General features: G+C 41.6%; 1 protein-coding gene across 2 annotated transcripts; it reads right to left on the bottom strand.

Annotated features, from left to right (window-relative positions):
• Nucleotides 1-1557: 1557 nt before the first annotated feature.
• lnx1 (ligand of numb-protein X 1) lies at nt 1558-23896 on the bottom strand. Of its 2 annotated transcripts, none has more exons than XM_063466377.1 (10): nt 23736-23896; nt 12878-13125; nt 10665-10820; nt 8760-8968; nt 8271-8684; nt 7368-7502; nt 4736-4913; nt 3384-3630; nt 2653-2811; nt 1558-2565 (listed from the first exon to the last, which is right to left on the bottom strand). In XM_063466377.1, the coding sequence occupies exons 1-10, from the start codon at nt 23825-23827 to the stop codon at nt 2430-2432; spliced, it is 1974 nt and encodes a 657-aa protein (XP_063322447.1). In that variant the 5' UTR covers nt 23828-23896; the 3' UTR covers nt 1558-2429. The 2 variants fall into 2 exon arrangements, with proteins under 2 accessions (XP_063322447.1, XP_063322446.1); XM_063466376.1 differs by having other exon boundaries at nt 12872-13125.
• Nucleotides 23897-25935: the final 2039 nt, after the last annotated feature.

Below are 25935 nucleotides of genomic sequence, written 5' to 3' on the forward strand. Positions count from 1 at the left end.
CCGTACTTTACTCGTTACTTGAAAAAAGTAATTGGATTACACTAAGGTGTTACTGCCCATCCCTGATAACAACAGAGGAATTTCTCATCATTTTTCAGTTGTAAGCAGTGTTCTAGGTGGTTTGACCAACAGTTTAACAAGCTGCCAGCATAATGGGATAAAATCCATGACATCAAATATTACAAAACAGAGCCATTACATTGATCCAAAGATGTAATAAGTACCACAATAAAAATAGGTTTACTGGCCAAAAAAAGCAGTGCGTAAAACATGTTTAAACACCCTTTTTTCAGGCATTTTTAGCTATTTTTAATAGGATATTTAGTACCTAGAGAGAAAATCAGGCAGAGAATTGGGGAGTGACACGCCTGGATCAGCTTTTTCCTGGTCTTTAAGGTACCTCAGGGTGCTCGATGTAGACACAGAAAAGACCATCTCACGCACTTATAGGACCATTGGAATATAAATTTTAAACCATACATGTTTGCAGCTGCTTAGTCCAATATGTCTCCACTGCTGATTTACACTGTTCACCATGTTTTTGCATGTGTGTTTCCAGAGGTCATATGAACACTAGAATTTAAAACTTATAGGTAACTGCAGTGTGGATGCATGGCTTTTATGTAAAAGGCATGCTGTGACACTTGTGTTGGGCTCTTTGTTACTCAAAGTGGAAGCCAGGGGGAGGTTATAAAAGCTAACACAGTGGTTACAGTTTTAATCCCTTGAGTCATGACTTATCTCTCTTTCACTGGAGCAAGAGAGCGGCAGTCTTCCTGTGGGTCAACAGGCCTTTTTCCCCCCTTTTGTATTATGTCCCAATGAGAAACTCTCAAGTTTTATCAGTAAGTAATGTAAGAATAAAATAAAAACCATTTTGTTTTCTGCAACAGGGAAGCGCAAATGAAGCACAGGGAGCCTAGGAACCAAGGGTACAAGTATCGCTGTGACAGAGGCAGTGGAAAAAAGAGAAAGAGCAACAAAGATGATGGATCACGAAAAAGATCAGAAAGGTCTAATGAGAAACAAGCGCACTCACATATATGTAAAAGGATGAAAATACTAGAACTATTCTTAATGATCATTATCTTGTGTCTTCAACAGCAGCAGTGTCAGGAGCAGCAGAAGTAGCAGAGATGTTGGTGGGAACGGGGACAGGAGACACAAACAGAAAAGAAACAGAAAAGCCAAGACATGTAGGAAGAACAAGGAAACCAGCAAGTAGTTCTCTCCTAACAAAAAAAGGAAATTAAAATCTGACTGACTTTCAGTCTCCCAGCCTGATTAACAGAGAACTGCCCTATGGCCTCTTACATTATATTGTTTCGGAAAATTAATTAATAGATAACATCGTTCACAAATTAATATTTTCAGTAGTTATAATTCATTTAAATTAATAATTCTATTTGAAAAACTAAGGATAATTTCATGAATGTTTAGTACAGTATGCTTTCATTGTTTCTTTTTCTGCTGATTTTCTTCAAATGAAGGGAATGTATACATGTAGCTTTGTGAATCCCAGGGTGATATGCTTTTAATCATCTTTGTCACAGCAACCAATTTTTCAAATGATTTTATTGATCAGTTAACCAAATGTACCATCAGATATACTACACAGGCCGAAGCGTGACAGATAGAACTGCAGTAGATGGGCCTCAGCCCTTCCACTGATACACAGAAACCAAGTCATTTTTTTTTCTTAAATGTAAGAAAATTAGTAAGGCCTCCACACTGTTATCTAATTAAATATCTTTTAACATGTTATGAACACATTAATCCTTTATTTTTTTCACATATTTTCTTTGCCAGTGGTTTGACAGTTTAGCCATAGCTTCTGACATAACATAAAAAACCTCACAGACTACTACTTGGCAACGTGGTCTTCAGATAAACAGATGAAGATGACAACCACTGTCAGTACAAACAGAATAAAGCCTACATTAAAAGGCCATACAACAAACAAACAAAATAAACATATTACAAGTGCTTGGATCTTTTTTAGACACCCAACAGTTACAGTAGAGAAATGTGAGTCCAACTTAACGCATATCCTAACATATAACTACTGGAATTGGCAACATGTTGTGTCTCCTGTCGGTACTCCCACTCGATGCCAGAGAATGATCATGTCCTCTAAACTGATAACACCCAACATCTTAGTTAAAAGTGTCTCAAGCCTGGATCCTCCCTGTTCAGCATTTTCTGAGGGGCACGTTAACCTCTGGTAACAATCCAGTCTTATGTCCGTCCCCCTCCAAACTCCTGCCGAAGTCACGGCTGTCCATCAGACGTGAGGTATCCAAACAGCTACACGACTATTCTAAGCTTCTCCCTCACAGCAAAATTAGGTAGTCAGCCAGACTAAAGCTCTGCCTTTGACATTCCTTGGTCACTGCCACCGAAACAGTGCTGGATGGCTTAAAGCACTGCTACAGCAGGCTACCAGGCCAGGACACTATGGTCAGGGTGATTCTGCCACGGAGCTCCTTCAGAAGGCGAACCAGTGCTGTGTGTGTCATCCCCCAAGTACTCTTTCCATTCACCTCAAGCAGGATGTCCCCACACCTACACAGACAGAGAAATGGGAATTGAAAATGATCTTCTTTGACTTCTAAAACATTTTACCCATGGGCAGTTGTGGAAAAAAAGTACCTTATCCTGCCATCATTGTAAGCTGGTGTCCCCTCCACAATCGAGCGGATGAAAAAGGATTGATTGCAGTTGACCTCTTCCTGACCTCCAACAATACTGAAGCCCAGGCTGCCCGAAGTGCTCCGCCGCAGGACGATGTCTTTGCAGCAGTAGAGATGCCTGCATGAGCCAAGAGGGAGATTAATCACACTAATCTCTCAACGGCATCTTTAGATTACACATACTGTGCATCTATACTGAGCATGTGTGCTGTAGATAGAGTGCTGAAATGAGCCCCACTCTAAAGAGAAAGGCCTGGCTAACCTTTGAATGAAGGTGTGATTTGGACTTTGGACTGTGATTTGGTGCACTACTGATACAAAGCTAAATTTTCACTGTGACTTAGTGCTTGGTTTCTTTGCATCTCTGTTTCATCATACTTTATAAAACCAGGAGCAGCAGTTGTTTGTTGTTATCAGTACACAGCTGTCTTCCTAACACACCTTCTAAATTCATATGCTAGGAACATAGAGAAAGTTTAACTGATATCTTAGTGGTAAATATTTAAGCTGAAAGGTTAGTTTTAAAAGTATAATGAGCATTCCTTTCCCAGCTGGCTTTGTCAAAATTTCAGTTGGCACCAGCTGGCAGAGGTCACAAGGACTGGTGTGAGGGGTTTAATTTATACTGGCCTCAGAAAAAGCATACAATTGTAAATGGAGATGATGCAAAGACAGCAGTGGGCACTCTACCTGGGTAGCTGCAGCCATGACACCCACAGTGGGGAGTAATCGTCATTAGGCACCGGGCTCTTGATGCTGTCTGTAGGTGATGGCGTAAGACAAGGTGGCAATGTGCAATCTTGCACAAAGTCCTCTGGAGGACGCATCTCCAAGACCTTGAGCACAACAGGAGAGGAGGTGTTCTTCAAATTCGCCACGGCCTCACCTCGTGTTACCCCCGTCAAATCCACGCCATTCACATTTAACAAAATGTCACCTGCAGGGGAAGATATAGACAGCACAACTCAAGCTCTGCCTGGGGATGATACCCTCATAACAGCTTTTTTTAAGACCTCACAGGACATGGGACACATCATGTGCCTATTTAATATTCATCAACCTCCACGCTAGAAGACAAAGAGATGGAAACTAAGCACCACCTGTGCTTTAAAAAGCCTCCTAGTGATGAAAGTGGTGCAAAGATAAATTGATAATCGCAGAGTCCATCTTCCTAGTAAGCAACTCAAAGGACACATTTGCCCTGTGAGGATATGCAAATGCAAATTAACACTCCATTACAAAACGCAAACATGTTTCATAACCGTACAAAAGGAGACAGCTGCTGCTGCTCTGTCCCTTATGAATACAATAATGTGCACCTTGAACCATGAATAGGACAACAGACTCAATTTACTTCTATTTTTATTAAGCCTTCATACTGTACTTCTTATCGCCCATCTCAGCATTTCTCTCAATCCTCTCATAACCAGAGTTTAAGGCATTGAGATTGAGAGTAATGAAAGGCCTAATATGGTTCTATTTTAAGGTGAATATGCAGGAATCAGCATTTGGGGCAAAAAATCTTCCACTCTCCCTGCCTTCAGTAGCATTATAGGATTTTAAGGCTGCTGCTCTTCCATACAGCTATTGTGTGTCTCTTCATGTTTTGCTGGTTCGGTCTTAACGAATTTCATGTAGCAAAATAATTAGATACTTGACAAATTCTCTTCTGCATTGCAATTGGAGTACAAGTCTCGAGCACTGCTATGCTAATGTTTGTTTGTGTTTTTGTTTAAATCTCTTAGAGCCAATTTGCGGAGCACTGAACCACAGCAGCACCAGAGTTTTCTGTTGCATGAATAACCTTCATAATGAAACATGAGCCTTAAATGTTCATCAATCACCCCATCTGTTCGTTACAAGTATTCATCACCAAACCCACATAAATACTGACAGAATTTTTATGTAATGAAACTCATGCTTAATCCACTATATGAGTAATTATTTGCACAGATTACAGACTGGCGTTCAGCATCACATTTCTTCTGAAATATATGAGTAATATTCTAATGATTACATAATTAGATGACAACTCATTTTACCTTTGCGTATGGAGCCCTCTTGTCCCACCACTCCATCAGGGTCCACATTTGTAACGTAGATGGGGAGGTCCCACCCTCGGCTGGACATGCCGCCTGCCACTGTCATACCCAGAGAGTCATGCGGCTCCTTATTTAGACTTACTGTCTTCTCATAACATGCAGGCTTTTGACAAGAGTCCTTTACAGGTGACAGAAAGCAGACAGACAAATAGTTGAAGTAAAGAGTTTTTTGTAAAGTGACTGATTTTAAAAACAACCAAGGTTGTTTTTTATTCCTTCCCCTAACATCCCGTTTTCTTTTCCAACTGTGATGTTAATGGACATACCACACATTCAGAACTGATGCTGTCACTGTGGTGTCTTGAGTGTCCGCATGCACAGTCACTCCAAACATAATAATGACTTACACCAAGGGCATCTTAAATAAATTATATAATGTAATTAGATTTAGATGTAGTGCATTTGCATAATAATGAGGAGCGTTTTCTGTGAGACTTGCAATAATGGTAGAAGTCACATGAATGCCACCCATGCTGGGTTATGGGAACAAGAGCCCAATAACATAGACACAGTTAAAAGCTGATTGATGAATGACCTCATCAGCATAATTGGTTAATGTATAATATATGGTAGTTATTATGGTAGGACATTAGGCAGCTCAAGTGCCTCCTCAGTCTTTGTCCATGTTGAATGCAGAGATTCATACACAGAGTCGTGATGTGTTATTTGATGTTTTGAACGAGGCAGTGCATGGGATAAAGTGAATGAGGTTTTATTCATAGCAAGTGTGTGAGTCATATGAGGCAGAGTTGAATACTAATGAATAACACATGGACACACTGAGGTTGGTGGGATGTAGCTTGTCCTGCTTTGCTAATGTGCCATATTCACACGTTTTAGCTGCACTCACAACAAGAGATCACTTGACTGACCTTATGGCATGACAGTGCAAAAACTGACCACATTACCTGGCTTTCATATTAAAGCACTGTCAATTCTGGGGTTTTTTTTTTCCCCAGATTATTTGATGGCTTTTGATGAACAATAATGCTGCGTAGTGAGCAGAGTTTGTTACCTCCCAGCACAGCGAGCTCACATAAGATATTTTGTCATCTCTGTTCTTTATGCTTAGCCAAGCAGCTAGCTATTTCATGTGGTGATTAAAGAACAACCACCTGGAGTTCAAAAGAAGGATTTCTTCTGTGGCATGCCAGTTATTTTTACCAGGTTTGTTTTAGGCAAAATGCTGGATAGTTGTTAAATAGACTGGCCTCTCAGTGTGTACACAACTTAAAGACTGAATTTAGAAGCTGGTGCAGTCACTGTGACATGACCCACTGGTTGGTGGGTAATGTGCAATCTTGAAGCTTCTGGTTGAGTATTTTGCTCAATCCCATCTTGGTGTTTTTAAACCTGATGTGACAAGTAAAGGCTGAATAAGTAGCTTATAGACACTGCATTCATACAGTGTCAACCTAAAGCACATCCTGATGTATCAATATTTTTCACACTACTGGAGTAATAAAACAAAAAGACTTGAAACTAGCATTTAAGATGTTAAACTTAGCAGGAATGTATTTAGTGAGGTCATATAACAAATTAGGTCATTTTCCTGTAAACTTCTATGCATTCGGATGGAAGTCAGCATATGGCCCCTGATGGCCACATACTGAAGCACTTCTTCAGTATTGTACTTCTCATGTCTTGGAATATATCTTGGCCAAACCTCACAAATCCCTACTCTTATAAATTAAATCACTCAGGTATAACATATAAGATGACACTGGGAAAAAATATTATGATGGACTATTACTGGTTTGTCAACACTGCCCTAGACCACTGAACACTGTCCCTAAAACTAAAGGGACAGTGAAGTGAAGATTATGAAGCAGCATTATCTCGCTAGATGTCACCTTTGGTTTGACAATGAATAATTTCTTATCAGTCACTTCCCAATCAGCCGCATTAAAGATATAATCAAAGATATATAAAAATATATGCATTTACATATTTTGATCCTGGTGACATTGAAAGAGGAGGAACTCTCCACAAGATACTGTACTGTATATGCAAAATGTCCCCAAAGTACAGATCTGTAAGGAAGTTTGTGATTATAGTGATAAAATATTGTGGCAAAGATAGAAAGCAAAGCAAACTTGCTTTTTCTTTTTCTTTTCTTTTTTTTAAACAGAAAGCACTGTGCCAATTACATTCAATTTTGAAATCCTACAAGTTCTACTTAAACCAGGAAGCCAAAACAATTGCCTCTTAAAAATCAAAACTAGAGCAAATTGATCAACCTGAAATTATACAATGAATTTTCACCTTGGCTCTGTAGTAGAGCAAGATAAATTACTATGTTCAAAAAACGGTAAAGGTTGGGATGTCTTCTTTGTGGTGAAAAAAAATAGGAGACCGATGGGGGTGCAACACACAGAGTTTGCTTTCCTGCTGTACTGCTTGAATGACATACTCAGCTTTGACTGGAGAATAATACCTCCATGGATCATTTGCACCTGAAAGCGAATATTTATCACGGGAAGGGGAGTCGGGGGAACAAAGCTCCTCTGTGTATCAGTACCGTCCTTGTCTCTTGTCTGTGTATATATATGTGTCTGTATGAGCTTCTCACCAGCAGTGTTTGCTCTAGATCCACAGGGGAATATGGTGGGGGACCATCCATGCCCCACGGATCTTCTTGTATGAGGTCTGGTGTGGGCAGGCAGATCTGACGAGACACTATGAAATGGACGCGCTCTTCACTTGCCTAAAGAACAACCACAGAAAAATTTGACATGTGTTGCAGTTAAATGGGGAAATTTATTTTATTCTGAGTGAAAGTTTCTGGATAGCTAATCTTCACTGCCACTTTGTCGTAACTCTTAGAACTATACTCCAGGCTGACCTACACGCATTCACACATCTGCAAGCATACAGCCACACAGACTGGCTGGATACATCCCTCTCCCCGCACTCTCATTCCTTGGAGAGTTCCACGGGTCTTACTAGCAAAGAGCCGAGTCCTGAATTAGCCAGTCCAGCTCATTATTGCCTTAATTGGACTAATTTAATTTCTATCCTGGCAGTTCTTAATCTCCGACAGAAAGTGCCTGCTCTGAGAGGCCATCTTGGCTCCACAGAGACCCAGTAGAGCCAGTCAAACAACTCAGACAGGAACTTGGAGCCCAGAGACCCTGCACAGTCAGCCGCAGACACACTGCAATTAACCACTATTAACCAAAAACACACCATCGTTGACTGGCATCAACCAGGATACAGAGGCAGCCACATGGCCCAGTCCATCAGGGAGTAACCACAATTAAATACTATTAACTGCACTGAATGCAGACACAACAGCACAGCACAACACAATTAGCCTGAATCACCACAATTATCTTTAATACCTCGGGGACTCACATTAAGATCACAACACAGTTGTTTATGGTCTGTAACAACATGAAGGTGAATTTGTCACAACCGTGAACTTTCTATGTAATGCTAATGCATGCGGTCTTTCCTTGACTTGCTAACAGACCTGAATGAGTAGAGCAGCGTGCTCTGGTGCGCCATAACGTAGATCGTGCCCGTTGATGGCAAGCACACGGTCACCAATACACAGTTGTCCATCACGTGCAGCTAGTCCACCCTCCAGCAGGTGAAAGATATACACTCCATGCTCCTCTGGCCGCCTCACGAGCTTAATGCCCAGCTGTTCCTCTTGAGCACTTTTGTTCAGGACCACATGGATGCTATCATCTCTCAAGGGATGATGGGGTAGGCCATGTGATGGGTGGCCCCCAGTGATGTGGCCATGTGGGTGGCCATGCGAATGTGAGCGGTAGCGATGGCGCTGTTCTCTGAGCACGGTTAGCCGGAGGAGTTGGCACGGCTGTTTGAGGGTGGTCACAGCAAAGCAGTGGGGTACGTTGCTAATGTCAATGCCGTTTACCTGAAGGACAAGCAGAAATGTAATTTCACAGAGGACTTTTTATCACTTCCAGCTGCTTTGTTAAACTCACTATACCTTGAGGATCATGTCCCCAGGCAGCAAGCGTCCATCCCGAGCAATGACACCTTCTCTGTAGATATCCTGGATTAGAATGCGAACTAAAGGGGTTTCATTGCCACCGACGATGCTAATGGCCAGTGGCTCTGAGGGATCCACCCGTGTGATCTTAATACTGGTAACTTCGCCATCAGGGATCAGGTGATGGAGCTGAGGAAGAGCCACCACTGGGGAACAAGGAAAAGGTGGTGTTAAGTTCTATTGTACAAAGATCAACAGCCAAAAAGACCCAGCCAAATAAAACAAGAGAGGAAATGGGAGAAAAGGAGAGCGCTGAGAAGGAAAAGACAAACACATCCAGGGAGATGGTGGTATACTGTAGTGTAGAGGTTCAGCAGTGGAGCCAGCTGTCTCTACTCCCTAAGGTTACTAAAACAAACTTGTAGAAGTCAAGAGGGAAAATTTGCTTGGCTGATTATCCTCTGTGATATTTGTATCATTAGTCACATACATCTGTAGCAAGTATGCTTGGGAAAACCCTCAATTTCACATTTCCACAAAGTTATTACTAGGGTGGGGATGTAAGAAAAGTTGTAACACACACTAAATTTGTACACAGTCCAACTACTTTGATTCGCAACAGATTTGTTCCCCTTGTTTTCACCTCAGCACTTGATCATCTGCAAAAAATAAAGGATTCGAGTATAATGCAGACCTCATTATGAGCCTCAGCATTTCTAATGAAAGTGTATGCCTCTTCTAGTTTTATGTCATTCTTTTGTGCAATCCTCCCACATACCCAGTGTTGAATTTGTTGAATTGTACCAAATGGCAGAATGATTCATCCTGAACAGGACCATGTGGAAATGGGTGGGGGACATTATCTTGGCTGAAGTCTTTAAGAAGATGAGTTTTTCATTTCATTTCTTATTCCTAAATGCACTGTTTCCCCTTGTATCTCTGTCTCTGTAGCCTCAGACACTTGTTCCACACTTCGCTGCACTTTTTCCAATACAAAGTCAATATTTTGTCTTTATTGCAGCAGTTTGCTTCAAGGGTGGAGAGCACATTAACAGAGACTCACAGCCGTTATGTAATCCTCCTTTCTCTCCATCATTCACCTTTCAACCTCTGTCTTGCTTCATCCTGTCACTTACTTTTTTTACCCACCCCAATGGGACTGTATGATGCATTTCCTTATGTATTTGTTTTCATTTTATTTTACTCTGCATCCACTCTTCCCAACATTTCTCCAGTATGGAACTACGTCTACATCACTTTTGCATCCTTCCCGTCTATCTTTGTCTCTCCAGTGGCAGGCAATGAATATTTAATCTTTTCTCTCAGCCCCCTCAGTGATGGCCTCTGAGAATAATCTACTCCCAGATCATTCGTCATCCTTCATTCTTACGCAATCCCACGTTCCTTCGTCCAATCACACTGCAATTCTGCTTTAACATTATACTCTATGGTTGGCTATATTTCCACCACAAGTGCCAGTCTGTAGAGATTACATTAAATATCACTACGGCACATTTTCTTTACTGCATACATACATCTTATGGTTCTACCACGTCTAGAACACTGCTTTCCCAGGTGAATACATCATCAAGTTGGTAAGGAATGACAGGATATGGTAGAGTTGAATAGAAGGATGAGATAAAAAAAAAGAAGAACAGGTAGTGGAGACAGAAGGAAGAACATCATCTGCTTTATCTTCAGCGACCTCTGGCCATCCCATCCCTCAGGCTACCATTCTCCCCTGATCTGTCTGCACAAGCTTATGCAATCTACAGCTGAATTATTAAAGAAACATATGCTACTGTTACACTGTGGGACCCAGCTGTGTCACCCTCCATATAAAGCTGAGGAAACAAGTATACACATTCGGGGAAACACAGATATAAAGGTTTTAATCCATACCTTCCTGTGGCACACTGGAATTCCTGGCATTGTCTCTTTCCTCAGATGTCTCATTGCTAACAGCGTTGCCACTCTTAGTCCTCCTCAAGACGCTGAAGGCCCTGTTCAACCTCCTGAAGGAGCGACTCCTCACTGAAGAGCGATCAAAATTTCTGACTGCAGGGGTGAAAGAGAGGCACTTTAAAGATGACCTCACCCTCAACATGCCCAGACATGTCTGAATCTGACTCTTCACTCACAGCCAATGGAAAGCTTTCTCAGAGCTGCACAAAAGACATTAAAAAAATCTGTGATCCTGTTGCAATTACCTGTATAATGCAGGAAGACCTGTTTGAATAATACCCATAACCCTTAAATCTCTAAAGGATCTAAACAGTGCAAAGTGATATTACTAAATAAGAGTGTCCAGTTTTGTTTGGTTTTTGGATTAGCTTCCCTTTTCTTGTGAAATGAACATAAGAATTACATTGTTCAAAGGTACTCTATTGATCAGCACAGTGCTTTTCTGTGTTGTATCACTAGTTGTGTTTTTGATTCTTTCTAAAGTGAGCTTTACACTCCACCTTGCATAGAAATGGTGGGTTAGCTTTGGAAGCCTCATTCCCTAACTCTGATTCAACAATGGATTAGGGGGATTGTGCTTGATATTTAAGGAACTTTTTGAAGCTTCCACACGCACTTCAAACTTGCAGCATGGAGGTTAGCAGCCAGAAACTGAATTTCTTTTTGTAGTACAAACAATTAATGGAATTTCTTATATGAACAACCAAGTGGAATGTCTTGGTTGTCCTGTAAAAGAGACCGTCTCTTCCCTCCACATTTGAGTGTGTCCATTTGGTATTTTTATTTCCGCTGTGGTCAGAGTGCATGCCTTATCAATGAGTTTCGAGAGACCACAAACTGCCTCTCAGGCTGAACAATGCTCTCTTTTTTTTGCATTGTTAAAAAAGAGAGCTCAAAAAGAAAAAACGCATTCCATCTGCAAATTTCACCATATTCAGGTAATGTGTGAGTCGAGACTGTAAGAAAATACTACTGCTCCCCCAAAGAAACCCTGATGTTAGCAAATAAAATACTGATACTCAAGTCAAGGTACCTCTTGTTATGAATCCAAGTGTAGCATATTAGAAACTGGAAGCAATACATTAATTAATCATGCTTATATTTGTAAAGTAAAATTTTGGAGAAAACACTGGGGCCCCCTTATTTTTTTTACTTTTTCTGATATAACAGAAAACTTTTCTTCCCTCTTTGGGCTATGTTTTTGTTTGTTTTGGCAAGTTTTAAAAAGTTCAAATCTTTTGAAATGCGTTAAGCTGATAGTCCTTTAATTAATAAACCAAATCCGTGCACAGTAAAGTTACATGGTTGCGTAACCACAGTAGTGGACTCTAGCGACTGGTACCAAAAGAGACCCTCCCAGAGAGGCTCTTGTCTGTAATTGTACTTTGCTTTTTAGGCTACAGGAGCTTCCATTGAAGACAGAAGCCCCAGCCCAGCTGCTCGGAGCACGGGACAGCAAGCTTCTGCAGTGCCCCTCCCTCCCTCTGCAGGCCCATGGAGATGTGAAGGCTCCTGACAGCCACATTATTCTTTAAAAGCGCCAGCCGCTTCTGGAGCTGACAGCTTGTTCAGCAGTAGTGGTGCTCGTGGTGGTGGCGGAGGGTGCTCAGTTGACCAGACCTAAAGTGCTGGTGCAGCGTCATTTGGTTTCCCCACTGCCTATGCGCTTACTTTAGCAGAGCAATGGACGGGCAGATAGGAACACTCGTGACTGCTTCCTGGTTTCACAGGTGGGAGAAATGAGGGAAGAGCTGCGATCACGTCATTGGGCATTAACACACACTTGCACAGGCTATATTTAACCTACCTCTCCTTCCATTTCTCCTTGACTGCATAATGTGCCTGCATCATGGTGACTTTGTCTCTATGTGTTTCTCTGCTTTTTTCCACAGAGAGATTTTATAGATTGGTGAAACTGGTGTTATGTGTCATGTCATCTGAGGGTGTAAATGTATGTATGAATACAGATCTTTGGTGCTTGGTTTTGACTGCAGACCATGTAACTGTGACTGGAGATCTCTGTACTCTGTTGGTTTTCAGTCTGTCACTATGGCAAACAGACACCTTTTTAGCTCTTTCTCTTGCCAGATAACGTCATATGGCATTGAACATGACCACACACAAACATCTATTCGCCCACTCACACTCACTCTTCTTTGTGCTACTGCGAGCAGCCAGGCTAGTCGTGCTGCCTGACTGACTATTATCCTCCATGCTGGGATCAAAGGCAGGGTTGACCAGACCCGGTTCATCTGACAGGAGGGCCACAGCAGCAGAAGTGGGGCCATCATTGGGCAGGGTGGCAATGGTGAGTTCTGAGGTGCTGTCAGTGCATTCGCCCTCCTGCGAGCGTCGCTTTCTGTCTGCTGAGAGCCCATAGTGAGAGGCTCCTTTACACCTACACACACGAAAAACAAAATGTCAGTAGCAAACTCAAATTACAAAGTGGCTGCAATTATTACTAGACGTGTTGATAAATTGATGACACTGATGATGTTTTAAAACATGCTCAAACTCCCTAATAAACTGAATTCTGAAGCAGTCAGAGTGAAAGTCAACACATTTACGTTAGCAGCCAATGAAAAGGTCAGACTCTCAAGACAAATGCAAGCAGATTTCAGCATGTCCTCCACCCTGAGGCTTTATTCATGCCGACCTATATCTTCTGCTCGGGGACGGCCTCACACAAAGGCTGCTTATCTGACCTTAACACTCAGACAGCACCTCTCTGAGATACCACACAGCCTGTACAATAAACCACAACAACAAATGGTAAGGGAAGATACATTTTCTAGTGCTCGCATTTAGAATTCATCTGTCACGCCATCTGAGGATGCTCTAAAAATTTCATACTTACTCTCACAAAAAGAAAAACATATATAAAAAGAGTTTTTGTACCATCTTTGTGACAGTATGTGCAATCACATTTAGGTTGGGTTTTCTGCTTTGAGTGTGAGCGTCCCTGACAGATGATTGAATACAAATGTAAGAAAGAGGGCGGGTAACTGACACAACATGTGAATATAAAACAGAAGTCGTTTGATAGTTGTTTTTCTCAAAAACAAATCTAATTCCTAAGTTCCAGCTGTCAACAACACAGCCGCAACACATTTCCACAGTCTCTCATACATAGATACACATACAATTATACACACATAATGCTACAAGCCATGAAAGGCTTTTCACACTGACAATATTAAATTGGGAATGTTTGTGTGCGAATTAAAGATATCCCTACAGAGCATGGTATTCTATTGCTGCAGAATTTTCTTCCATCTGAAAGTCATAAAGGCTTTGAGCTGATGCTTCATCAGATGCAGGAATAACTCTGGCTTGTCTCTCCGGCTGTCTCTGTGGAGCCATCAGCACAAACATTAACTGGGTTTTAATGAGCTGGATCAAACCCAGGCTTTGCTTCAACAGTAGCTCAGAAAAACAAGAGAAGCAGCACCCATTCTCCTGTGCTGTGGTCTGACAGGTAGGATATTAAACCAAAAAGGAGATGTAAATGAAAGCAAGGTACAATCGTGGGCATCATAGCAGTTACAAAAAGAAACAAGATTACTCACTGAGCCAGGTAAGCCATCAGCCCCTTAAGGGCACCACATCATTGGAAGTGGTATTTTGTCTCTATAATAAATATGTCTCAGTGGGGCATGCTGCTTTCTGTTCATATTTGGCAAGGAAAATAACTGAATCCTGAAGTAGATTCTACTTCTGAGCTGTAGTCAGGTACAACATTACACAAAGCTGAAATGCCCATTGATCTTCCTCTGACCTCAGAAACGTACTACTGCGTTACGTCGCATGTGTCTGCCTGCGTGTGGGCTGTGCCACGGTGAGTTATTCTTGTTCATTCAGTTAGTAAATTGAACGCTATCAAGCATGTCCATGCAGCAACATACCACTTAACTGAGTGAAGTGGCTGAATAGAGTAATATTGCAATCAAGAGGAGAGGAGAGGGCAGCTCTGCAGTCTTGAGGGGCAGAAGCTTTCCTCACATCACTCACTGTCAATTAGAAAACTTAAATCTAAATTCAGCTTGTGGACACTGCTCTGAAAGCAGAAACTCCCCACCTGTGGACAAATATACATGGAAACAATACATATATGCACATGGTACAAAGTGAACTTTTCTCTTAAATGCAACACAGAAACAGAAAATTGCAAAACAACTTGTGAACATAAGTGACGATTTTAGATGTCCTATCATTGTCACCTGATTATATAAACAGATTAGTATTTCTAAGACTCCAGAGTCCAGAAGCTCTTGTGAGATATTATGTGTTGCAAATAACCATGGAAAACCTTCTGGCCTTTATATTTTTACTGGCACCATTGAAGGGCAAAGCCATGCAGCACTAATCAGAGTGAGGAGAGCATTAGTCATCCTCCTGTATGTTAGTATTGCTTTAAAGACGGCATTGCTGGATTGACAGATGATCAGTGGCTAATTTATTATTCAGATGGTGCTGGTTGAAATACCCCTTACCATAAGAAAACATTGCTAGGATCAGTGGTGAACTGACCAGTGTAACCATTTACATACTGTACTGAAGTACAATTTTTATGTATTTGTACTTTATGTATTTCTATCCTATGATATTGGTAGTTTCTTATTCGATTCCACTGTATTCTGGAGGCAAATCTTGTACTTTTAACTCCGCTAGATGAATTTCATGGCTATAGTTATCATTAAATGCAAATTTAGATTAGAAATATAAAATATAATCACACTTGCAAATGATACAATATTATTATAGATTAAGCTACTCAGCAGTATATGAAGTAATTAATGAATGAGTGATCCAGAAATTTAATGTACCCTTTATAACAGTGAAATTGGACATTTTGCATTATCACTAACTATGCTTTGATATTAATTAAATGGTATTTTGACTTTTCCTTTTAACTTTTTTATACTGTAGCATTACTGCTTTCTGTTGTGAGAGATCTCAGATATTCTTTTCAACAGTGTACAAAACAGCTTAATCAAAAATGTTTTTAGATTTTTACGCAGTACAACTTTTCTTGTAATGCTATTTGTATTAAGGCACTGGACAACAGCCTGAAAATCGTGCTCGATATTTTCTAAGCCAATTTGCAACGCTGGATTTATTCCTGATAGAATTTTCTGGCTTCCCATGGTTTCCTCTTAACTACTTCTTGGTCCCCTGTCTGCCATCACACAGAAAAAATAAATACATCCTGGAATCACTCAGCCTGCAAAAAAGACGGGGTTGTTTGGATGCAAGAATCAGTATCGTGGTGTTAGATTCTCAGTTAACATCGATGCATCATGCATTCGTCACACAGAAAACTACTTAAAAGGATGTCAGAAGAAGACTTTTAGTTAGGCCTTAATTTTCTTAATATTATAGTAGGTTATGTTAATGCAGCTCTGGCTATTTCTGTAAAACAATGTCCTCTTTTATTTCAAGTCCCCTAGCTGGTGTTTCTGACTTACATATGTGATTGCTTTTCTCCACACGCCCACACACTGATTTCACAGGTATTGTACTGTGTATAAGTAGTGGTCATGGTGAATATATGGAGCTGAATACTTAGACAACATTCCCCTGTTTTAGCATGAGTAGTGGAAACCGGAAAACCAAAGTCAGCCTGTGGAAATGTGCAAATACTATTGAATACGGGTTCATTCAGTTTTTACAGACCACCCAAATCTTAGAAAAAATGTCAGAAAAAAAATGAACGAATTCCGTCTACACACCAGTTTTTAATGTGTGTGTTACCAACAGATCACCTGAGATCTTGAAGGCTTCATTTCTTGTGCTGTGATGGGTCTCAGATAAAGACATGACAGAAATATATCGAGACCCCTTACACTTTGAAACTTATAGGCGTCATAATACAAAGTCTGTGAGATAGCAGCATAGCGCTATTGTTTAGTTTGGGACCAGTTTATTAAAGGCTTTGTCTTCTGTTAATTAAAATCTCCTCTCTTTTCTTTAGGGAATAGGAGTTGCCTTAAAACCATAGCCATATCTCTGCTGCTTAGAGTTTTAATGTATATCTTTTAATGCTAAGTCCAGAATCTGCACTACATGAGGTTGAAGGCAGGGAAGCATGATAGAAAGCCCTTGTCTCTCTCACCAGGGTGGTCCTGCAACCTTAGAGCTAAAGAAAATGAGCCAATTAAGTCTGTACACTGGAGAGGTGAAGTGCTTGCACATCCACAGAGAAATACACAAACAGCATACACTTCTCTTTATTTCCAGTCTTTTTTATTTATTTTTATTTTTTACATAATACCATGAAACATATCCTTTTCTTTTAATAATGGGACTTTGAGAACCTATGCAAAGCTGTTTTTTGGCATCATGTTTCACGAGATGATCACTCAGCTTAGAGGATGCTCATTAGCACTGCAGTATACTTGTCCTGGTCAGCCTCAGTTATCACATCATCTCTCTAAACCCCAGGATCTGTGACAAGATAAAGAGCGAAGACACCAAAATACCTTAGCACTCAGCCCCTCCTGCTCCCTTTTACGCAACTACCCTCCCCTCCTTTTTCCTGCACTCTTTCCAGAGCAATAACAATTACCCATGATGCTTTCGGAGACACGGTGATCGTGCCCAAGCGCCCTGGCTGTGACACAAACAGCCCTCTTCTTGTGATGTGAAATAAACACCAGCTCACAACTCATCAAAGCCCATGAGATTCTCCAATCCTCTTTAGGGGTGAGTGGATTATCCTTTCTAACCCAAATACTCTCTCCGCTCCCTGACTGCCACGGACAGTCATGTTGGGCCACAGTCCGCATACAACGCAAATTACCTCTGATAAGGTGACAATTCCAGGTCAGACAGTCAGCTACAGCAACTGGGCTCAGCGCATACTTTCAAATGTGGGTAACAGATTATAATGATACATACAGTTTGGAATCTAAAGCACTGTTTAAACACAAACTCACACTTTAAGTCTGTGGTGACACAGCCTCTGTTGACCTGCCTGTGAACTACAGTTTGACTGGCGTTGCATGACTAATGTGCCTTTCTTCTAATTCTTTTATTAATGTTAAGTGCAGCAGCAGGTAGTTGTTCTTGATGAGTGCTGACTCCTATTGCCAACTTTCAGATGGGTTTGAAAATATAACAAAGACATATAACGTGTGAGAACCCAGGAGAAATAAGCAGACGCTACACTGTGAGCCCGGAAGTAGACTGCACATGTGAGCATATGTATATGTGTGTACAGAAGGTTTTACTGTGATATGTAAACAGTATATATTCAGTTTCATAGTCATTTTATGGCTTAAAATGCTCCTGTCTGCCACACTGTAAACACAAAAATAACCAAATGATTGCACAAAAAAGCAAAAGCAATATTTGTTTTTGCTGTTTTGCGCCATTGGTATGTAAGGTATGTGCTCAAGAATGTTTGGCCACCCTCCTTATTGCGCAGGTCAAGTGGATCTATTAGGCTCTTTTCCCACTCCATAATTTTAGTCTTGGACTTCACTGCGTAGCTTTGCATGAGTCACAAAATAATCCTTGCTTACTTACGTAATGCAGCCTCAAGTTCATCCACTGTCTGAAACATGCCATATTAGCTCCTTTCTCCTTCAATTCTAATTGGCTGCTTCTGGTAAAGAGGAGGTTTGAGGCTGAAGAGGTAGGTGGGGCTTCTGTATTTGAAAACAGAATTGTGGATGTGGATGGGATGACCATGTTAGTTTTATCTGCTCTCTTTGACATTACGCAGGTATATATATATATATATATATATATATATCTATATATCTATATATATATATCTATCTATCTATATATATATATATATATATATATATATATATATATATATATATATATATATATATATATATATATATATATATATATATACATATATATATATCTATATATATATCTATATATATATAGATATATATATTAAAAACAGAGCATTTAGGGCAGTCCAAAACCTGAGCTTTAAACCCTGGCCATGTTCAGTAAGAACATTCATCACTGTAACAGTATGTATGTGCCAAAAAATAAGGATTCAAAATTATAATCAGAAAATCAATCATGGAAATCCAGCAATTATGCATAGACTCTGGGCTTGGTGTACATCCAATCTAGCTGATAGAGGGAGTGAAAGCTGTCTATCTCTAACAGCTCTTGGCTGAGTCCCAAGCATAACTTGTTTTAGAACAGTCTGAGCTGAAATAAAAACACAAGGCTCTGGGGAAGCACCTGTGGTCACAACACACAAATATAGACACACAAAAAAACGGCTGCACAAGAATGCTAGCGCAGTATCAGTAGGAGTGGCCGCCAGTAATTGAATTTGTGTTGATAAAACCTTGATGCAGAGTTGCTTCCTTGATTGGTGTAGTCAATCAATCACACATAAGGTGTGCATGCCAGATACATAAAGTTTGATTTGGGGGGAATGGACAGAGTGATGCATAGATGCATAGAACAAGTGAAGAGAGAGTGACATAAAGACAGAGTAATCCAGTTAATGATGAACTAGAAGAGTATTAATCAGAGGATGTGCTGGTGTGTTGATTGGATCCGCCTGCTGTGAGGGGTAATCCCATCTGCCGCATGAGGAGGGGATGAGGCCAAACCTAGAAGGGGCTGCGTCTCCCGTGTGAGGACAGTTGGGATAAGCTTGTTTCTAAAGACGGATCTGCTAAATTGAAGTAGGAGGTGAGCTTCTGTTGGGCGTGACTTCTTACCGCATTTAAAGATAAGTGGGTGTTTAAAACAAAAGGGAACGCATACAGTAACCGATAAATCCCGTCTTTCTGTTTGAACTGTCTATTGTGCTCCTGTGCAGTGAGCAGTGGCTCCGCAGGTTTGGCAAGCTTAATGCATCTGAGCGTTCACAAGCGCAGATGAGAAGCCAGCACAGTGTCAGTCGAGTCAGCCTGTTACAACAGCCCGAACTCTGAGTCATGGTTTTTGACCAAATCAATATGTGTGATTATCAGTCGAGCCACGACCCCATGATCAGGCTTGAAGAATATTTATGCAGCATTTACTGTGTCAGTGTCTGGTTTCAACCAGGAGAGCAATCACATACTCTTTTTGTCAACACAGAAGAAGAGTTAAGGAAGTACTAAAACTGATTTATTGTCTGCTGTGTGGCTGAGCTGGATCTCAGCTTACTAATACACCTTACGTATGTCCAGCTCAACTGTGGCTGTTCTCCAGTGCTGCAGTCAAGCACGATGTGTACGTTGATGTGTCGACAACTCTAACTGTAATCCCCTCCATGCTACACTGAACTGCATAATCATAGAGAATCCCCACCAGGCTGCTGTCCCACATTGCCTTTGGCACCTGTTAGCCTATATTTTTCACTCTATGCCACCCTAGCCCTTGGCAGTGTCCTGGTTTCTCTACCTCCACGTGCCATGGTACAACAGCCTGAAACACAGCCAACACTGGTCAGCCCAACCAAAAGCCCTGACACTTAGTAGGCGACGTTCACGTGAGAGATTAACTCTACGCTGCTCTCCTCTCTGCTGTCAGTTACACTCTGTTAGATGCATGCTCTGCAGTCTGCTCATATGGAACGCCTCCTGCAGATAAGCTGCTGCAGACAGGACGATGCAGAAAGCATTTCATGTCATACACGTCATGCATCAAAACCCATCAACAGCAGCAAAACTTTGAGTCAGTCAGAAGCAAAGGTTAACTTAAACTAATCTTTGTAATACACCTAACTTCTATCATGTAGCTAAGAAAGAAGGGCATCTGAATTAAAAACTATTACACATTTAAATTTACTTAAAGTCTGTCCTAATGAAACACCACTGTAAGACTCATCTTCCAACCTTTCTGCATGCTGACAGTACCAGACACACCTGAGAGGAAAGCTCTGCTGAAGTAAACACACTGATCTGCTACTCACTGCTGTTCATGAATAAATGAATACACACACCTGTTCTTTTGTGACTGTGTATTTACACATGCATGGCGCGCACTTCAATTATACGACATCAAATGCGTCTTTGGTGTGTTGATTAGTCCATATTTGCTTTATGTGAACAGTAATGTGCAATTTTAGATTAATGCATTAGTCTGAATTGCTTCAGTGTGTCCTCTGCATGTGTCCTTGCCCCATGTCTCCTTGCATGTTTGATTGTGTTGCTTCTGTAGACTTTGCCCACCTTTGCATATAAATGCTTCCATGGTTGATTCACTGAATTTGCTTCATAAACTAGAATCCCATGCAAAGAAATAATTAAACTGATTTAATTTTTGGAAAGCTGTGCAAGTACTTCAGGAGGTGGTAAGCATGACTTTTATCTTTCGGCTTCGCTCCCACTGGCCTTCACTGTATCTGCCTTGCTAGATACAATGAGACAGGGGGAGCTGCATGACTACAGAACAAGGATTAATATTTAATCCAAACAAAATTCTAATTAGTGAAGTCTGCCCCACACTAGGTTCAGACATGCGGCCAAAGGGGGCATGGAATGGCACGGCGCACTGCCTCTGACTCGAGGTGGACCTGGTACAAACAAATGATTGGTATTGTTCAGATCCAACAAGTGAGAGGCGGCTGGGTGTCTAATCCTGTTAGGATGCGTTCATGCCGAAGACGTCTGGAGCAATAGGAGTGCGTATTGCTCGTTGTGATCAAACACCTCCGAGATGAGGTCTGAAAGGACGGAAGCTAAGCTAATCATAGTGTTTAAGACATCTCAGCTCAAGCCCAGAAATGAACACAGATTAATCATTAATGCTCTACAGCACGACACTGTGATGATCAGGGGATGCCACGTGTGCTGGGGGAGGGAATACGCAAGATCCAATGGCTGGTGTGTGTGTGTGTGTGTATGTGTGCTCTGTTATGATGTGGGCAGTAAATATCACACCCGGTTGCTGTGTTGCGTGTACCAGCGTGGTGTTTGTATTGGCTGTTGATGACATAATGCAATGGCAGTAAACCTATTAAGAGTTTCATCACAGAGACATTAACTCTCCACTTGCAATGTTGGTTACACTTACTCCCTGTGTATAGCAAGTATAGTGTGTAAACAAGCCTGTACAAGCATACTGATGTGTAAATAAGAGAGATTATAACCATTCTCGCTTTTCTCACACCATACAAACTCACTGAAGTAATCACACACACACAGAATGACATCTGTAAGCGAAAGAACAGACAGAGAAAGACGAGTGGAGAGAGGGTGTAGGCTGAGGCGGTAGTCGCACAACGGGAGCTGGAGGCTGCTGCTGTCAACAGTATGGATAAAGACAAATGGTGTGCCACTGCTCACTAGCCAGGCAGAAAAACACCACGTCCGCGATTGTCTGCTTCTAGTTTCTCTCTCTGTCATGTCATAATCAGCAAACGCTCTACTGTCACCGGTACAGAGACACGCTCCAACACATGCTGTCAATATTTCTCACTTAGTGAGTGTCAGAGAGAAATCATATGATTTTATTTACAAACAAGCACTCGCTGAAAGGACCTGCATACTGTGCCTGCTGGGTACCATCACCATGGCAGCCGTATGTATAGCCAGATGGAAGGCAGGCACAGGAAGTGACCTTATACCCTCCTGTCTCCTCTCATCTCCCCTCTCCTCTTTTCTGTGCACTGCATGGTTCATCCACTCTATTCTTATTACATCCTCAACCACTTCTTTCTGTGTATAATTAAATCAGTTTGACCTACCTAATATAATAAATCTGTTTTACTTGATTTGCAGTGTTTACAGTGTATCACCCTTCTTTCCTCTCCTCTTTGGCATCCATTGCTGCCCAACACGGGCTCTTGCTGTCTGCAGGAGCTAAAGCCCCACTCAGTGCAGAGAGCGCATACAATGAAATGAGGGGATTTGCGAGGCGGTCCATTGTTCCATGTGTTCATGCAGTATAATGGGACATTTCCGACAGACTGGAGAGAAGAGCAATTGCTGAGCTCCGGGATCACAGAGCTTTGAGTTCACACGGAGCTAGTGAATGTAGTCAACGCTTACTCCCACACAAAGACAGACTGAGGAGCCAAGAAGGAAGACGGTGTGACGTACAGTATGGAGTACTGTAAAAATACAACTGAATTTAAATGTTAGATTATCCATCAAATCTACAAGCAAGCAAAAAATAAAAGTATTTGCAACTTTGCTCTGGTCTAAATGACTTAGATCAAACTATTGGCAAGACAAAACAAGCAATACTAGGACGTTACATCATATGACTAATATTAACTAGAAGTGTATTTTACAGATCAGGTTATAATGAACATAGAAATGTTGACACAATTGTTTCCATGTGCATTAGTTCTGATATAATGTTTGATGCAGAATTAATTAAAAGGAAATGTGCAGCAACAGGTGCATTATTATGTTATGCTGTTTCCAACACAGACAGATTTCTCATCTTGTCAATGTATGTGTGTATAAGTGAATGTGTAGTTTATTTTCAGTAGATGCAAACTGAGAGTAGCCAGATATGAATTTTTAATGCGGTGAAAGTCTATTCCACAAATAAACACAGAGTAGCTACAACCGTCCGAGAGCCCATACAGGCTGTACACACACAGTGTTTGTGTGTCCAAATACTCGCTTGTGTGTCCAAATACTGTATTGCTCCAGTCAATACAGTAGTGCCACACTCACACATGCTACTAAAGAGAACGAGATAAAGGCAGAGATGCCATGCTGCAGTACCGCTCTGTAGCATCCCAACCGTCCTGGACAGCATAAAGCACAACCTGCTGGCTCTGCTGCGTTTTAGCGCCACAGCAACCAGTGACCAAAGCATCAGGAAGCAACTGACTGGTTGTTTTCACAAGAAGAACACTCTGACTCTTCAAGCGATGATCCAAATATCAACATTGGAGGTAATATACAAATATGCATTAACGCTCTGAATGCAGACACAAACAAATGGGTTTTAAAAGTAAACAAAATGCATGATTACACATAACAGCTGCGCTGTTCACTGATGGAGGGGTAGGATGGGTTGATGTTGATGAAGAGGATGCAGGAGGAGGCTGAGTGTTGTACTCACAGTTCTGAATAGAGGATGTGCAGGTTGCCCAAATTGTCTGTGTAGTTGGCCGGACTGAGCCAGGGCAAAACTAGCAGCAACAGAGCCTTCATGATCAACGCTCTGCTCCTTTTCCTCTCTTTTCTTCCTTGTTTCCTCCTTTCTGAACTATAGCTCTCTCCTCTCCTGTTCCCCCCTCCTCCCCCCCCTCCTCCTCCACCTCCAATTCTCCGAACCTGGCCGTGCTGACCTACCCCTCCTCGCCTGTCTTTCTTCTCAAGGGGCGCTCTCAGATTTGAATTAATCCTCGACTTCCTTCCTTCTAGCCTCTCTTTCCCCCCTTTGTTTTCCTTTCTCTACTTATGTCTGTGTGAGTTTCTTCCTCTGCCTCAGGCTGGTTGCCTGGTCATCTCAGCTGCAGAGGCAAACGGGCCAGTTGCCAGAGGTTGAAGACGTAGTGGAGGAAGAAGAAGCAGCAGAAGCAGGTGCAGAGAAGTCCCGTTGGTGCACAAGAGGAAGATGTAAAAGTACAAGAAGAACAGGAAGAAGACCCATGCAAAGGTGGCACATTTGGAATACAGTTTGAGATGTACGGCCCCTTAATCTGCTCTGGGCACTGGCGAGTTGTAAGAGGATTTGTGCTCGTATGCGTGTGTGTGCATGTCAGTCTCCCTCTGTGTGTGCGTATGTGTGCGCGTGTGTGTATGTCAGAGAGAACAGCGCAGGCTGTGACTTATACTGCAGCAGAAACCACTGAGGTGGGGGGGATGGAGCAGACCAAAAAAGAGACAGCAGGGGGGGAGAGGTACCAGGTGCGCTGTGATTGGCTCTACCCTCTTCACATGCGTACTCTCACGTACACTCCCATACATACATACACACAAGTACAATCTCTGCATTCACCTCCCCCCTGCCTGCACATACATTCACCCGTGAAGGGGAGGATAGAGAGTATGTTGCCTTCCAAAACCCTCGCCCCTCCTCTCTAACGATGGACTAATCCCAGTGCAGCAGATTGGTCTGATCGCTCAAAAGAATCTGCCTACATGTGTGGAAAAAAAAAGACAGAGCATGACCAAAACACACCGGCAAATCAATATTCTCTGCACGGGTGGAGCCTTGTTATCCTGAGTGACATGAATGAGAAATATGGGCGAAAAAGGAGAGGATTTAGAATAAGTCTTTACTGACACACTGTCCATTTTCATTCATTCATTCATTCATTCCATATTAATTCAATTTTGCAATGTACAAGAGCTGGTAAATGGAAGGGGAAAGGTAATTCATAATAACAAAGGATGAACCCATTCACCAAGACATCACCACCTGTTTAGATTGATTGTGGAGAAGCTGTGGGAAACATGACTGGAGGAGAGCTGTGTGCTGACAAACTGTATTAGGCGTTGGTGACAGCAGCCAGCATTAACTATTGTGATTTGATTTTAAATATGAGCAAGATATATTTAATCTGCTAACTGCACTGATGGTGTTTGAGGTATGCATGGGGCTTCTTTCATCATCTTCTATCTTTTCATTCATTTGTAGTAAACAGAGTGCCACCGGGAGAGATGTTGGCTAAACAACTTTGAATATGAAATGCAGCCGGACATCTGATCTATTTTTATTCCATTCTATCAAATCTCACCCTCAGTCCCATTTCCGTCAGTTTACAATTCATTTAGGCATTTTATTCAAAGTAGAGCAATCAAGCCAGATTCATGTAGTCCAAAATTACAAGTCTGCCTTTGCTTTCTGTTTTCTATTTTGCTCTTATATTTTCCACCCTTATCCGATTTTCATAGCGCTGAGCTACACTCAAGAAACACACTTGTAAATTGTGGTGTAAATACCCTGTCTGGATGAATTTCTCATGGATGGAGGTAGTATAGTTACCGGCTGAATTTTTTCCTCTATGCGTTTGTGCATCTGCGTGTTAATGCATGCATGCATGCAAACTGAGGCATAAGTTGTCCGGCAGTATTTGAACAGTATGCACAGCAACAAGACCACAGGGCACGGAGGAAATGGAAAAGTAATTGGATTGTGACAGGATGCAGTTTGTGAACAGAAGCCAGTCTGCCCCACAGGACTCATTTCATACTCTTGCACATTAACTTGGAGTCACAAAAGAGGCATCATAACATACACATAAACACATACTCCAACCACATTATTACTTTTCATTTCCCACTCACAGCAGCCAATTCATCATACTGACACA

Source organism: Pelmatolapia mariae, linkage group LG23 (assembly GCF_036321145.2).
Source record: "Pelmatolapia mariae isolate MD_Pm_ZW linkage group LG23, Pm_UMD_F_2, whole genome shotgun sequence".
NCBI classification, from domain to species: Eukaryota; Metazoa; Chordata; class Actinopteri; order Cichliformes; family Cichlidae; genus Pelmatolapia; species Pelmatolapia mariae.

Coding starts and splice junctions, on each gene's coding strand:
- lnx1 (XM_063466376.1), bottom strand. CDS start 23,827: ATGAAGGCTCTGTTGCTGCTAGTTTTGCCCTGGCTCAGTCCGGCCAAC. Junction 7,503..8,270: donor ACGCTGCTCTACTCATTCAG/GTCTGTTAGCAA, acceptor GTTGTTCTTTAG/GCAAGTGAAGAGCGCGTCCA. Junction 4,914..7,367: donor ATCTAGAGCAAACACTGCTG/GTGAGAAGCTCA, acceptor TCACCTGTAAAG/GACTCTTGTCAAAAGCCTGC.